At 47.8% G+C, this 16,344-nt stretch overlaps 1 protein-coding gene across 4 annotated transcripts in view; it reads right to left on the reverse strand.

Annotated features, from left to right (window-relative positions):
• LOC144682849 (neuronal PAS domain-containing protein 2-like) overlaps positions 1–16,344 on the reverse strand; it is a 212,620-nt gene that overhangs the window by 95,682 nt on the left and 100,594 nt on the right. For all 4 annotated transcript variants that reach the window (XM_078545639.1, XM_078545641.1, XM_078545642.1 and 1 more), the window contains one exon: positions 11,423–11,536. In XM_078545639.1, coding sequence (XP_078401765.1) covers positions 11,423–11,536 — 114 coding nt within the window. The remainder of the gene's footprint in view (positions 1–11,422; positions 11,537–16,344) is intronic.

Here is a 16,344-nt window from a genome sequence, read left to right on the forward strand (position 1 = left end):
CACCCACCTCTCCTCCAAGGCAAGTGGAGTGTTAAATATTAAGGAATGGACAACCACACCCCAACCGGCCCACTGCTGTTAACGGAGACGTTTGGAGTTGTGGGCAATCAACCTGTACTCAGGAGTTATGTTGGTCCTTATAATATTAAAAAGGACCAGCTTGATTGGCCAACTTCACCTCCACAATTTAACTGATCTCCTCGTGATCATTTATCCTGTCACAGATGCCAGGTCCTCAGCTGATGCCAGTTCCCAGACTGAAGCCTGGAGCCTTCGGCCTACCTGCCCAACAGCCAACCAGCCTTCAATCTGGCTGGCTGCAGCTGGGAAACAGAGTTTTTTTTAAAGATCAGGCCCCCCTGTACGATTCATACTTCCAGGTTCCCTGGTTGCTGAACCTATACCCGCACCCTTCCCGCCTATCTATTATTAAATTTGCATAATTGATACTGGCAATAATGTGCTGGCTTTTTAATGTAAGATCATAGATATCCTGCCCTGATTTAGTTAAAGTTTTCCTTTTCATTCTGTTACAAATACAAACAGAATCCAAGACCAAGTCTTCCTCTAGAGAAGGTAATCTTTAAAAACAAACAGCCCATAAATCTTTTCTAGTACAATGCAAACGCAAAAATCTGTCAAAGGTCACCAATCTGAAATAACTATTTCTCTCTCCAATGTTGCCGCTTAACCTGTTGAGTATTTCCAGCTTTTTCTCTTCATATTTCCCTCTAGCACAATGATAACTTTTATGTGCTTAGAGTCAAAGGGCAGAATTTTGAGTTCAGTGGACAGGCGCGGTCAGTGGGCCCAGGAGTGGCCAAGGAACAGGCCACCACCTGTGATCAGCCCCTGACCACAATTTCATGCTGGCGGGCCAATTAAGGCCTGCCCAGCGTGAAATGCGGCTTCTCACAGGTAGGGAAGGGCTGAACGGAGGTGGGGGCCTCTCAGCCGCCAGGTCCAATAGCAACACGCGGCCGGTTTAAAAACGGCTAAGGCAGCCCCTAGAAGGCTGCCACGATGAAGATATCTTTGATGTTGTCAACAGGAAATTATGGCTTCCAGTGCGGCCGCAGATGCCAGGAGGGGGAGGGGGGGGGTGTGGCAGGTTGGCACTTGACCCCCGGTTTTCTGAGTGCGCTGGTCTGCAGCCATGATGTTGTGCAGCGCACCTGGGTCCATTGCCACAAGAGGTTTAACGAGCTGCTGTGCTCAGGAAGGGTGAGTACTGTGTTGACGTGGATCAGTGTGTTGAAGTCTGGCCGCTCCACACACCCCCCCAACCCTGAGCCCCGTGGATCTCAGGGGTGTTGAAGTCTGAGTGCCAACTGTCAATGACACCAGAGCTGGCCAAGAGGGTGAGCCCGGGCTGCTTGGACTGAGTGCCTTGTGGCTCGAGGGCCATGACCGTGTACCCTGCAAGGTGCTCCTCAGTTGTGGTTGGCCAGGCTGCAATGGTGCTGCAGGTAGAGAGTGGACTAATCAATGCTCCTCTGTCCTTTCAGGAGAAGACAGCCCATAACAGCATTGAAAGGTCGCGGACTGCAGAGGCCCCCAAAACCTCCTAATCCCCATGAGGTACGAGCAGGATGCCTTGGAGATGGAGAGCCTTGGAGATGCACATCAGTCAACTGGCCGCTTAGGGTGGAGTGTCAGAAGAAGGTAGGACTGCAGTGCACAGAGGTGAGAATTTCGGATGGTGCAAACATTCTCGTGTAGCTTCATCATTGATGGGAGCCTCAAAACTGGATTCCCCATGGATCACTGAAAGATGATGGCTCCATGATGCAGATCTCCATGGTCTCACCAGGGTGCCTGGCATACACAGTAGCAGTGCGATGACTTAAACTAATGACAGGTCGTTGTTCTCCCTTAGATTTGGCAACACGCACAGAATTGCAGGACCCCAAAGAGCCACCCCTGACACCAGAGGGCAGCCTGGCTTCAGATGCACCTGCATCATACCCACTCTCTGAGTCAGGCACCGGCGCAGATACCAGCACCTCGGTGGGCTTTATATCGGCTAGAATGTCGGTGCACAGTGGTGAGGGCACTTCACACTCGCTTGAGGAGCAGGCGGAGGAAGAGTGTGCTCAGGGCGCCGGCAGTCGAAAGGCTGCTGGAGACCAGGAATATGCTGAGTCGAAGGCAGTTGATGAGCCTCTGGAGTCATCCATTAGGCGGCAGATGCTGGATGTCCAGTGAGATGTGCGGGAGGATCTGGCAGAGATCCATGAGGGTATGCATGCCACGGTCTCCTTTATGGAGGAGTCCATGAAGAGCATGAGCACTGCATTGACCCTCATGGGCGAACGCACTGCCTCCTCCATTGAGAGAGTGGCAACTCTCTTGGAGAGACAGCTCCAGGGACAGAATCAGGTGTTCCTGGGGTTGCGCTCGGACCTGCAAGCCCTCACACAGGCACTGACCTCAGTGTTCTCCTCGGCGTGCTTCTCTTCGGACTCAATACTGGATTCATCATCTGTGGCCTATGGAGCTGTGTCAAGACCCTCTTCCTCAAATGGGTTCCCCCTTGCCAGTGTCAGATTGTGGAGAGTGCAGCAAGCACTCTAGTGATATCCTAGTGACACCCGCTCTGGGGCATATTGTAGTGCTCCCCCTGAACAGTCCAAGCATCGGAGGCGAATCTACAGAAGACCTATAGTCTTGTGTTGCCTTGTGGAGCCATGGCTCCTGTTATACTACTGCTCTACCTCTGACTTTGGGTGTTGGAGAGGCATCATAAGCCATCTTTTCAAGGGATAGCCCTTGTCACCCAGCAGCCATCCATCCAGTCGGGCTAGAGCACTGAAGAGTCTCGACACCTGGGAGTATCTCCGGATGTACATGTCATGGGAGCTGTCAGGGTGCCTTGCACAGACTTGCAGAATCTGCATCCTATGGTCACACACTATCTGCACATTCATGGAGTGGAAGCCCTTCCTGTTGACAAAGGCACCCAACTGACCCGCTGGCACCTTGATGGCCACATGTGTGCAGTCAATTGCACCCTGGACGAGGGGGAACCCAGCAAATGCTTCAAAGCCTCTGGCTTGCCCAGCCTGGCTGGCTTCATCCGTACAGTGAAGAATGAAAGTCAGTACCTGCCTGAACCGAGCTTCTGTCGCCAGCTTGACGCAGCTCTGGACAGCTGATTGGGAGACTCCACACAGATCCCCCACTGAGCCCTGGAAAGAGCCGGAGGCATAGAAGTTGAGGACGCCTGTGACCTTCAGAGCCACCTAGGCACCCTCCATCTCCATGGAGAGCCAGCTACAGCAGCTCAATCAAGGGTTTCTGGAGTTGCATTCAGGACTGCAAGCCCACATACTAGCAGTGATGTCAGCAGGCCATTGCCAGTGTGAGAGATGGATGAGGTACCTGGGTCTCTGCTAGCTTCTAATCCATCAATGGTGAGCAGGGAGGTCCAAGCAAACCTCATGTCAGCAGATGAGCGGCAGCTATCTGCATCTGGGAGCTCTTCTCAGGGTGACAGCAGTTCCTCTGCTCCTTTGCCATTGACAGGATTGTCTGAAGAATCCGTGATGACTGAGGAGTGAGGACTCACGTGCACAGTCGGCCTCCTCACAGCCTCCAGCAACCAGAGGATGACAGCCAAGATCATCCAGGCAAATGGGGCATCTGAGTCAGCAGTCTGCCTCCAATGCAGCTGCCAGCGATGGGGGAGCATTTGAGAAATCACACTAAACACAGAAAGGCAATCGCAGGTCGTTGGTTCTTCCAGCTCACTTATTAAATTGATCTTTCACATGGCATGTCCTTCTTGTGCTCTGAGCGGTATGAAGATTGGAGGCCTGCAACTCAATCTCACAATGTAATTGAGCATTAACATTGTCATTTTTTGGAGGAGGCGCAGGCCCCAGAGAGTGGCAGGAGGGGTTCCTGTGGTCTTAACAATGATGCAACTCCATCTTTTTTATGACAGTGCATGAGGGCTTTGGCAGCCCATTGGAAACACCTCTGAATGAGAGCTTCTCTGGTCTCCCTCATTCCCAAAAGCTGCTGCCCTGCTGACATGGCCCTCAACATGGCCCTGTGGCTGTTCAAGGTTATCCTTGGAGTCTGTGTTTGAATCATCATCGAACATTTGTGGCTGTCCAGCTCAGTCAACCACCTCCATCTGATCTCCGCGAGGGAGAACCAGATTGTGCAGGGCATAGCACACAACAACGAGGGACATGTGTTCTGGTGCATACTGAAACAATTCCCCAGGCTGGTCCAGGCAATGGAGCCTCGTATTGAGCAGCCCAATCATCCTCTCGATTATCGCCCTCATGGAGGCATGGCTTCTGTTCTACCTCTATTCAGCGGGGGTTCGAGGGTGTCTTATAGGTGTCATCAGCCATCTTTTCAGAGGGTATCCTTTATCCCACACCAGCCAGCCAACCAAGCATGCAGGAGGCTGAAAAGCCTCGGAACCTGGGAGTGCTGGAGAATATGAGTCATGGCAACTCCTTGGATACCTTGCACAAACCTGGAGGATCTGCTGCTGATGACCTCACACTAGCTGGACACTGAGCGAGTGAAACCCTTTACGATTCATTAAAGCCCCCGGCTCACTTGCAGGTGCTTTAATTGTCACATGGTGCAAACTGTGGTGCCCTGAATCTTTTGGAAGCCAGCAACAGCCCCAAATCCTCTTGCACACTCTGCTTGGCTATCCTCATCTGTTTTGAACTTTATAAACATATTCACCCTCTTGAAGAGTGCGGCGTGATAAGTTTATTATGCGGTGGTGTGTAGTGGACTGTGACACACTGCAGAGATCCCCTACAGGATTCTAGAATGAAACTAATGCGTAAATATTTAGGGCAACAGTCACTTTCATTGCTATGGGCATAGGGTGCTCCCCCCAACACAGTTGGATGCTATCTCAGGGCCTATCATTTAGTAGAGGAAGATACTGTCTCACTTGAGAGGCGGATCCTTTTTCTGCAGTGCACCCCGTCATGTCCAGGTAGCTGTATCTTACTTGGTATACTCTGTCAGCAGAGTAATGGCGTCTCCGCTGGCCCCTTCTCCTTCACAAGCTGCCCTTCAACCCCTTCAGGTTATGATCTTTGCTCTTGTAGACAGGTGCTTTCAATCAGTCCCCAGCCAGCTGACCGCCTCTCCTTTCTTCTCCTCTCCTCTTCACCTGACATAACAATCCCCATTTTTAAGCAATTGGATTGCTGAGGTGCAGACTAACTGATGTTATGACCAGACTGTTGGTGGCTTTTTAAAGACAGAAGCCTCCTTACCCCCAAAAATTGAACAGAATGGTTCAAAAACAATCCAGAAAATCAAAACTGACACAATAAATATTAACTCCCACCTCTCCATTCTTTGTCCCTTCTGCAGTCTTATATCTCACCCTGGATTGAGAAAGTGCTCATTGTGAGGTCCCCGCCTGCTTGTGCAGCCCATGCACTGACTGTAAAACTGCACAGGCTGCTTAAAATTGCAGTGCATTGCCTGTTTAATTAGTTCAATTGCCTCTTTAATTTACATTGGGTGAGCTGCCATTCTTCACGTACACCCAAAGTATTGTGATGCGGTGTGATGTCTTTGGGACCCCCTCCCGACATCATCACAATCTATTTTATGGCCCATCAGGAGCATTGTACTTGTGCCGTAAAATTCAGGCCATAGGTCCAGAGAAGATGTAAATAGGAAGGCGTAATCTTTACTAACAGATGTTGTCTGAAAGAACGGGGGTAAAGGTTATTATCTGGGATTGCTGAGCTCAGTATTGGGCTGGATTATCTGCGGTGCCGTATTCCCTACTCCCCATGACTAAAATATCAGTTGGGAGCCCAACTGCCAAAAAACCATCTGCCTCACAGCCATTTTATGCTCAGAGCAGCATTAACTGCCTAAGGTTGAGATTTCAGCCCCCATCTGGGGACGAAGTCCAGCCTGAGAGAGCTGTGTAGTCCCAGCAGCGCCAGGTTCAAGCAGTGGCCACTGCTGGGATTACAGGCAATCTCCAAATGAAGAGGTTATGGAGTCAGACTTCAAGGCACATCTGCAGTATTGGCGAGGCCTGGCTGGCAGACCTCAGTGAGTGGAGAAAGGGTGGGTAGGGTTAAAGGGGGGGGCATGACCTTGAGGGGAGCCTCCAATGGGCTGGTGGGCGTAGGGTCTCCCCTCTTGCCCAACACAAGCCCACGCAGTAAAAGCCGCTGGGTGACCCACCTGGCATGGGCCGTCCCCTAAGTTGGATAAAATAGTAGTGGAGGCAGAATGAGGCACTGAATTGCCCACTTAAGAGCCTCAATAGGCCCAAGGGCGGGTGGGCTGCCTGACGCCTCCCCCATCCACCATAAAATGGGAGACAGGTTGGGAGTGGACAGGAAGACGCTGGGGATGCCATGTCCTGCATTTTAAAAGCCCCTGCCTTCAAACATGCTGGTAGGGCACTGTAAAATCTGGGTTTTCAAGTCTATAAAGTGCTGTGCCAAATGATGAGGCGCTGTTCCTCAAGCTTACATTGAGCTTAATTGGAACACTACAGTAGGCTGAGGACAGAAAGTTCTGAGCGGGAGTCAGGCTGGAAATTAAAATGACAGGAGACTGGAAGCTTGGGGTCATACTTGTGGACTGAACGGGGTGCTCCCCAAAGCATTACCCAATCTACATTTGGCCTCCTTGATATAGAGGAAACTGCATTGTGAGTAGTGAATACAGTAAAATAAACTGTAAGTAGTATAATAAATCGTTGTTTCACCGGAAGAAATGTTTGGGGCCTTAGACGGTGGAGAGGGAGGTAGTAAAATGGCAGGTGTTGCATCTCCTGCACTTACATGGAAAGGTGCTTTGGGAAGGGATATTGGGAGTGATTGTGGAGTGGACGAGAGTGTCACAGAGTGAACAATCCCTTTGCAATGCTGAAAGGGGAGAGGAGGAGGAAGATGTGTTTGGTGGTGGAATCACACCAATCCTCTGCGCTTCCACCCCCCCAGCTGGATGGCCTGAGAGCCCTCTGCTTCCTCCATAAACCGAGGGCCAACCACTATCCACTGCTACCTCTGCCTGGCCGAACTTGTTTTCACACTGAACAACTTCTCTTTTCACACCACTCACTTCCTCTAAATAAATGGTGTTGCTATGGGAATCCATATGAATCCCAGCTATGCCTGCCTTTTTGTGGGATATGTGAAATGTTCTTTGTTCCAGTCCTTCTCATATTCCCTCCCTCACCTCTTCTTCCTACCAACAAGAGGGAAAAACATTCTTGACCCCATCCTCACCAACCTGCCTGTTGCAGATGCATCTGTCCATGACAATATCGGTAGGAGTGACCACTGCACAGTCCTTTTGGAGACGAAGTCCCGCCTTCACATTGAGGATAACTTCCACCCTGTTATGTGGCACTACCACCGTGCTAAATGGGATAGATTTCAAACACATCTAGCAACTCAAGTCTGGGCATTCATGAGGCACTGTGGGCAATCAGCAGCAGCAGAACTGTATTCGAACGCAATCTGTAACCTCGTGGCCCGGCATATCCCCCACTCTACCTTTACCATCAAGCCAGGGGATCAACCCTGGTTCAATGAAGAGTGCAGGAGGCCATGCCAAGAGCAGCATCAGGCATACCTAAAAATGAGGTGTCAACCTGGTGAAGCTACAACACAGGGCTACTTGCGTGCCAAACAGCATAAGCAGCAAGTGATAGACTGAACTAAGTAATCCCACAACCAACGGTTCAGATCAAAGCTCTGCAGTTCTGCCGCATCCAATCGTGAATGCTGGTGGACAAGTAAACAACTCACTGGAGGAGGCGGCTCCATAAATACCCCTATCCTCAATGGTGGGGGAGCCCAGTACATCAGTGCAAAAGATAAGGCTGAAGTATTTGCCACTATCTTCAGCCAGAACTGTCGAGTAGATGATCCCATCTCGGCCTCCTCCGGAGATCCTCAGCATCACAGATGCCAGTCTTCAGCCAATTTGATTCACTCCATGCGATATCAAGAAACTGAAGGCACTTGATACTGCAAAGGCTATGGGCCCTGACAATATTCTGGCAATAGTGTTGAAGACTTGTGCTCCAGAACTTGCCGCACCCCTAGCCAAGCTGTTCCCGTACAGCTACAACACTGGCATCTACACGCCTATGTGGAAAATTGCCCAGGTATGTCCTGTACACAAAAAGCAGGACAAATCCAACCCGCCAATTACTGCCCCATCAGTCTACTCTCCATCATCAGTAAAGTAATGGAAGGGGTCAACAACAGTGCTATCAAGCGGCATTTGCTTAGCAACAACCTGCTCACTGGCGCTGTTTGGGTTCCGCCAGGACCACTCAGCTCCTGACCTCATTACAGCCTTGGTTCAAACATGGACAAAAGAGCTGAACTCCCGAGGTGAGGTGAGAGTGACTGCCCTTGACACCAAAGGCAGTATTTGACCGAATGTGGCATCAAGGAGCCCTAGCAAAAATGGATTCAATGGGAATCAGGGGCAAAACTCTTCGCTGGTTGATGTCATTCCTAACACAAAGGAAGATAGTTGTGGTTATTGGAGGTCAGTCATCTCAGCTCTAGGACATCACTGCAGGAGTTCCTTGGGGTAATGTCCTCGACCCAACCATCTTCAGCTGCTTTATCAATGACCTTCCTTCAATCATAAAGTCATAAATGGGGATGTTCGCTGATGATTGCACAATGTATCAGCACCATTCGTGACTCCTCAGGCACTGAAGAGGTCCATGTCCAAATGCAGCAAGACCTGGTTAATATCCAGGCTTGAGCAAGTAACATTTGTGCCACACAAGTGTCAGGCAATGACCATCTCCAACAAGAGAGAACCCAACCATTGCCCCTTAATATTCAATGGCATCACCAACACTGAGTCCCCCACTATCCAACATCCTGGGGATTACCATTGACCAGAAACTGAACTGGACTACCCATATAAATACTGTAGCTACAAGAGCAGGTCAGAGTCTAGGAATCGTCCGACGAATAACTCACCTCCTGACTCCCCAAAGCCTGTCCACCATTTACAAAGCACAAGTCAGGAGTGTGATGGAATACTCCCCACTTGCCTGGATGAATACAGCTCCCACATCACTCCAGGAGTTTGACAAAGCAGTCGGCTTGATTGCCACCCCTTCCACAAACATTCACTCCCTTCATCACAGATGCACAATAGTAGCAGTGTGTACCATCTACAAGATGCACTGCAGCAATTCACCAAGGCTCCGTGGATAACATCTTCCAAACCCACAACCACTACCATCTAGAAGGACAAGGGCAGCAGATAGATGGGAAGACTACCACCTGGAAGTTCCCCTCCAAGTCACTCACCATCCTGATTTGGAAATATATTGCCGCTCCTTCACTGTCGCTGGGTCAAAATCCTGGAACTCCCTTCCTAACAGCACTGTGGGTGTACCTACACCACATGGACTGCAGCGGTTCAAGAAGGCAGCTCACCGCCACCTTCTCAAGGGCAACTAGGGATGGGCAACAAATGCTGGCCCGGCCAGCGAAGCCCACATCCTGTGAATTAATAAAAAACACATTGATGACTGTATCAGTGACATTTTTTTATTCGTTCATAGGATGCGGTCATCTCTGGCTAGGTCAGCATTTATTACACATCCCTAATTGCCCTTGTTCAGAGGGCATTTAAGAGTCAACCACATTGCTGTGGGTCTGGAGTCATATGTATGCCAGACCAGGTAAGGATGGGTGATTTTCTTCCCTAAATTACATTACTGAACCAGATGGGTTTTTACAACAATCAGCAATGGTTTTGCAAGTCATCACCAGACTTTTAATTCCAGATTTTTATTGAATTCAAATTTCACCATCTACCGTGGTAGGATTTGAACCTGGGTATACAGAGCATTACCCTGGGTTGCTAGAATACTAGTCTAGTGACAATACCTCTATGCCACAGCCTCCCCAATGGGGAGATCCCTGTCTTGTGCTCTTGCCACAAACTGCATAATTAATCAACTTTGCTTCCTATTTTCACCCTTCTCTTGCCTTCAAATGGTCAATTTCAGAGCCTTCCCTTCCCTTCCTCAAGTTCTTTATCTCCATTGCTGGAGATAGGCTATCAATCGATATCCACTATAAGCCCACTGACTCCCACAGCTACCTTGACTGCACTTCCTCCCACCATGTTTCCTGTAAGGACTCTGTTCGATTCTCCCAGTTTCTCTATCTCAGTCTCCTCTATTCTGATGATGCCACCTGCCATAAGTGTTTTGAATATTCCTTTTTCCTCAACCAAAGATTCCCCTACACTGTAGTTGACCATGCCCGTCCTATTTCCTGCAGTTCTGGCCTCACCCCTACCTGTCCCTCCCAGAAACACAATAGTGTTCCCCGGATCCTCATCCAACATCCCCTCCCTATCCCATGGCACCTTCCTGTGAAAGTACTGAGATACAAGACCTGCTCTTTTACCTCTTCCCATCCGAGGCTCAAACACTCCTTCTAGGTGAAACATGATTTACGTGTTCTTTTTTCAATTTAGTATACTACATTCGCTGCTCATGATATAATCTTCTCTGCTTTGGGGTGATTATATGCAGATTGCTTTGTGAAATATCTCCATTCAGTCCAAGCATGGCAAGGTTGTTTGGCATATAGTGCTAATTCTGCACTCCACTCCTTGCCTCTGATTTCTTCAGCCTTCCACACTGCTCTAATTAAGTTCAATGTAAACTCAAGGTACACCACCTTTTCTTTCAATTTGGCATTTCAAAGCCTTTGGGATCCAACACTGAATTCAACAATTCCATAACCTATGTCCCCAATTTTTCAGACACCAGTTGGTGATGATCCGCTAATCCCATTTACACCTCATCTAGACCCATCTTTTGTTTCTTTACTTGTCCCATTACCATCTCTTTTTGCCTTGCACCATCATCTGTTTTGTTATTTAGTCTCTCCTTCCTTCCCTCAATCAGTGATCTTCCCTTTTATTCTTCTGCCTTTCCTCCTTCCTGGCCTCTATACTTGCTCAAAACTTATTGCACCTCTTAACTTGTTCCAATGAGTTGAAAGACTGGGCTCAACTTGAACTCTACGTAAGTGAATGGGTTTTGAGTGACTTTAAAGTCGCGGCCATTAACTCTATTTCTCTCTCCACAGATGCTGTTTTGCCTTTTGAGTACTTCCAGCATTTTCTATTTTTATTTCAGCCTTTGGTTTTGCTTTTGTGTTAAAATTAATTATGCTCATTCTGATAATTCCTCGAATGGAGGCATTTGTTAAAGAAATGATTTGGCTTAGTGATTTAATTATTCCTTTCCTCTTCAGCCCCACCTTTTAAGCCATTTACTTTTCGACTTTTTGTGTTCTTATGCAAAGTACAATGTGTGTTTTGCAAACTAATCTTTAAACATTTAGTCTCATATAATGGATCGTAACTAAATCTCAACACTCACCACCATCATGAGACTGGAAATTTCCCACAAATCTTAGATATTCATAGGTAGGAGGCTCCTTTGGGTCCAATGTCCCTCGCAGCAGATGACAAGAAAACTCAAAGGAGTTCTCAGCTTTAAACAAAAATGTTACATTCTTGCTTAAATCAAAGTCACATAAGTTCATGCTCTTTCTTTCCATACATAGGTCCTGAAATTACTGTTGGCGAGCCAGGGCACAATATTTTTGGACAGCTCAACCATGGGGCTGCTGCAAGTTATGACAGACTGTGGACTCGCCAGGTTTCCATCCCATGTATCACGCAGCCTAAATTTCGGTCGGGGAAGAGTGGGCAGTTGAGTTTTATGACTCTTCTGAGCTTTTTATTCTGAGAATAAAGCTTTCCCTTCAGGGAAATAGGCCAACATTTTTTTTCAGTGATCTTTGGATTTTGTTACCACCCATCAGAGCAGGAGGCTGCCTTTTGCAGTTTTGCAAACGGCAACTGGAAGTCTCCTCTAACTATTTAATAAACCCCTTCATCATTGATTTGAGTCAGGGTCCATGTCCTTCACTACTGGCATCTTGGAGTCCCACTCTTGTGCAGTTGCTGCACTGCCAAGGTAAGCTTAGATCAATTGGGAATGGACTACAGAAAGGCAAGCTAGCAGTTCAGGAAACAAATTTAAGAGGCAGAATATCAGCTTCCATTCACAATTTGTCGAAGAACTAGTTTTAGCGCAACATTGGAAAACCTGGAGAAATGGGCATCCGATGTTGGCAAACTCCTGAAAGTTATGGTAAACCTGTATAAAAAACTGGTTTGGCCTCAATTGGAGTATTGTGTCCAGTTCTGGGTATCATACTTTAGGAAGGATGTGAGGACATTAGAGATGGTGCAGATCAGATACACAAGAATGGTTCCAGGAATGAGGAACTTCAGTTACACAATAGATTGGAGAAGTTGGGAATGTTCTCCTTGCAGAACAGAAGATTGAGAGATCCGATGCAGGTATTCAAAATCATGATGATTCTGGACAGAGTAGATAGGGGAAAATTGTTCCCATGGGTGGAAGGATGGAGAACCAGAGGGCACAGATTTAAGGTAATTTGCAAAAGAAGCAATGGCAACATGAGGAAAAACATTTTTGGTTGGGATCTGGTATACGCTGCTTGAGAGTGTGGTGGAAGCAGGCTCAATCAAGGCTTTCAAGTGGGAATTGGATTATTATCTGAAAAGGAAAAATGTGCAGGTCTACAGGGAGAAGGCGGGGGTATGGTACTAGGTGAATTGCTCCTGCAGACAGCCAGCACAGACCCGATGGGCCGAATGGCCTCCTTCTGTGCTGTAACCATTCTATGATTCTGCAGGAAAAGGGGCTATTTGAAAAATGTAGGGTGAAAAACAAACTGCAAATCTGTCATCAATAATGTATTGCAATAAATAATTGACAAAGCAGCACTCCTCTATATCACACTGAAATGTTAACCTAGATTCAAGTCTCTGGAGTGGGACTTGAACCCACAGTCTTTGACTCAGTGACGATGCTGCTACTATTGGGTTGGTGACTGACACTTAGAAGAACAGCAATCAGCAGGCGTCCCAGCCTGAAAATCAAATGGGTTGTTAAGAAACACACTTGGTCACTCATTTGGTTTGCCCTTCTTTGCCTTGCTGCCTGTCCCCTTCAAACAGCTGCCTCCTGAGGAGGGTCCAGGACTGAGTGCCACTGCCAGCTTCTCCGGGTGTCAATACAGACAGGAAACCCTAGGTATACAAGCACAATGAATTGAGGCTGGAGGCCCCATCCTGTCTCAATATTATTATAGCTATAGACCCAAGTTTACTTCTTGATGGAAGTCCTGGAAATCCATGGTGGGTGGAGATCTACCTCCCTTTTCCTCTCTCCAACCCACAGGAGGAATATCAGTTCCTAAGGTCTTCAGTACTTCCTCCTATGCCTTTAGTCACCTTTGACACTCCCAAGGCCCCAAAACACAAGACAGAATTTTTGCCTGTCAGGGGGGGGTTATGTGGGCGTGTTTGCGGGCGGGCGGGTTCCTGATCGGTGCCCCCAGTTGGTGACGTGCCGCCATTTTATATGGGCGGGCCAATTAAGGCCGGCCCAGAGTGCCGGCTGCCCTGAAGCGCTGTGCGCTCCCTGTGTGTGCGGGGTGGTGGGGGGTGGAATTCCCTGAGCAGCTCTGTGCGCTCTTTTGTGCATGTGCTGCCTCAGGGAGATTGTTTCAACTTTTAAAACTGTGCTGAGCGGAGAAGAAAAAAATTATTGACATGTCCCCTCATGTGACACTGTCACATGAGCTGGGACATGTCAATTACTTGGATGTTCAAACTTAATAAACAATTTTGAAACTCTCATGAAACCTCATCCCGCCCGTGGATGAGGTTTCATGCTTTTTCAGAAGCCCACCTCAGCTCCCGGCCTGCAAGCCAACCATAAAGTTGGATGGGCAGCCCTGGCAAAGACCTCAATTAGGTAGTTAACAGGCCTTAGTAGGCCTTTGACAGAACTGAAAATCTAAATGATACGGGGTAACATCGAGACACATGCCCGACGTCACCCTGAATTTTACACACATTTTACGCGTTGGCATGCAGGTCCTGTCCCTGCATGCCAACCGGGAAATTCTGCTCATAGTTTACCCCCTATTCATCGTATATGGGCAGAATTTCCCGGTCGGCGTGCCGGGGCAGGACCAACATGCTGATGCGTAGAATAGCGCGGGGTGACATTGGGCGTGCGTCCCAACGTCACCCCTCGTCATTTAGATTTTCAGTTTGGCTGAGCACCTACTGAACTGTCAAAGACCTATTAAGGCCTGTTAATTACCTAATTGAAAACAAAAACAGAATTACCTGGAAAAACTCAGCAGGTCTGGCAGCATCGGCGGAGAAGAAAACAGTTGACGTTTTGAGTCCTCATGACCCTTCAACAGAACTGAGTAATATTAGGAGAGGGGTGAAATATAAGCTGGTTTAAGGTGGGGGGGAGAGAAGTTGAGGGGGGGGGGGTGGTTGTAGGGACAAGCAAGCAGTGATAGGAGCAGATAATCAAATGATGTCACAGACAAAGGAACAAAGAGATGTTGAAGGTGGTGATATTATCTAAACGAATGTGCTAATTAAGAATGGATGCAGGACACTCAAGGTACAGCTCTAGTGGGGGTGGGGTGGAAAGACTGACAGGGCATTAAAGGTATAGATTTAAAAATAATGGAAATAGGTGGGAAAAGAAAAATCTATATAAATTATTGGAAAAAATAAAAGGGAGGGGGAAGAAACGGAAAGGGGGTGGGGATGGAGGAGGGAGTTCAAGATCTTAAGTTGTTGAATTCAATATTCAGTCCGGAAGGCTGTAAAGTGCCTAGTCAGAAGATGAGGTGCTATTCCTCCAGTTGCGTTGGGCTTCACTGGAACAATGCAGCAAGCCAAGGACAGACATGTGGGCAAGAGAGCAGGGTGGAGTGTTAAAATGGCAAGCGACAGGGAGGTTTGGGTCTTTCTTGCGGACAGACCGCAGGTGTTCTGCAAAGCGGTCGCCCAGTTTACGTTTGGTCTCTCCTTCGTAAACTTCTTTGTAAACTGGGCGACCACTTTGCAGAACTTTGTTTTAACATTCAAGTAATTGACTTGTTTCAGCTCATGTGACAGTGTCGAATGAGGGGACATATCAATAATTTTTTTCTTCTCCGTTCAGCACAGTTTTTAAAATTGAAGCCATCTCCCTGAGGCAGCACTTTGCCTCAGGGAGATCTATGGGCGTGAAAGAGTGCACAGACCTGCTCAGGGAATCCCCCACCGCCTACGCAGGGAGCGCACAATGCTTCAGAGCGGATGTCAAGCTGGGCGGGCCTTAACTGGCCCGCCCATGTAAAATGGCGGCGTGCCCCTGACCGGGGGCGCCGATTGGGAACCCGTCTGCCCGCAAATATGCCTACACAACCCCCCCGACAGGCAGAAAATTCTGCCCAAAGGAGTTATCTACGGATGTCATAATTGACAAGCACAGGGATTGCTTTCCACATATATACCTGTAACTCACAATTCTACCACTTTGTGGACACTGCCAACTCCAATGCTATTGCTAATCGATCCTGTAAAAAAAAATCAAGCACTGGCTGAGTTTAAATTTCCTTCAGTTCAATTTCAACAAAAGTGAAACCGTTATCTTTGGTTCCTGACAGCAGCAGTATGACCCTATCCCCAATTCCATTAACCCCCTGCAGGCACTTTGCTGTCAGCTCACTCAGAATTAGTGGTATTCAACTTTGACACCTTGCTTGACCCTGAGCTGAGATTTTACTTCTCATCCAGTTACTGTCAAACATTTTCTTTCATCTCTGTGATACTATTTCCTTAAATTCTTCTTTCTCCTCCACTGCGGTTAAAATCTTACTTGATATATTCATACCATGAAGAGGCTATTCTCACTTCCAGACTTTACAAACCCCAGATAGTCTAGAATGGTGCTGTGCTCTATTGCAAAATCTTCCACCCTAATCTTTAGCACACTGCACTAGATACCTGTACCACAAAAATGGATTTCAATATCCTCATCTTCAAATCTCTTCACAATCTTCCTCATTCTATTTCAGTGACATTCTTCAGCCATATGCCCCATCTTATTCCCTTCACTTCTCCGCCTCTGCATTATTGTTCATTCTGTTTTTCCACTCGATTATAAAGATGATCTTTTACTTACTCAGTCACCATTCCATTGCTTTCTGGAATTCCCTCCCAAAACCACTTCACCTTTGTGCTTTCAAAAGCCACCTAAATTATCATCTTTTCAACAGGGCCTTTACTCTCCCTCTCAACTTCCTTCTTCTACTTGCTGTACTCGTCTTCACTTTGGGGTTTAATTTAGGGAATGCTATACAAACGTAAGTCATTGTTGAAGGGATCAAATACTAAAATAAT

The sequence above is a fragment of the Cetorhinus maximus genome, chromosome 7 (genome assembly GCF_964194155.1).
Source record: "Cetorhinus maximus chromosome 7, sCetMax3.hap1.1, whole genome shotgun sequence".
Lineage (NCBI taxonomy): Eukaryota > Metazoa > Chordata > Chondrichthyes > Lamniformes > Cetorhinidae > Cetorhinus > Cetorhinus maximus.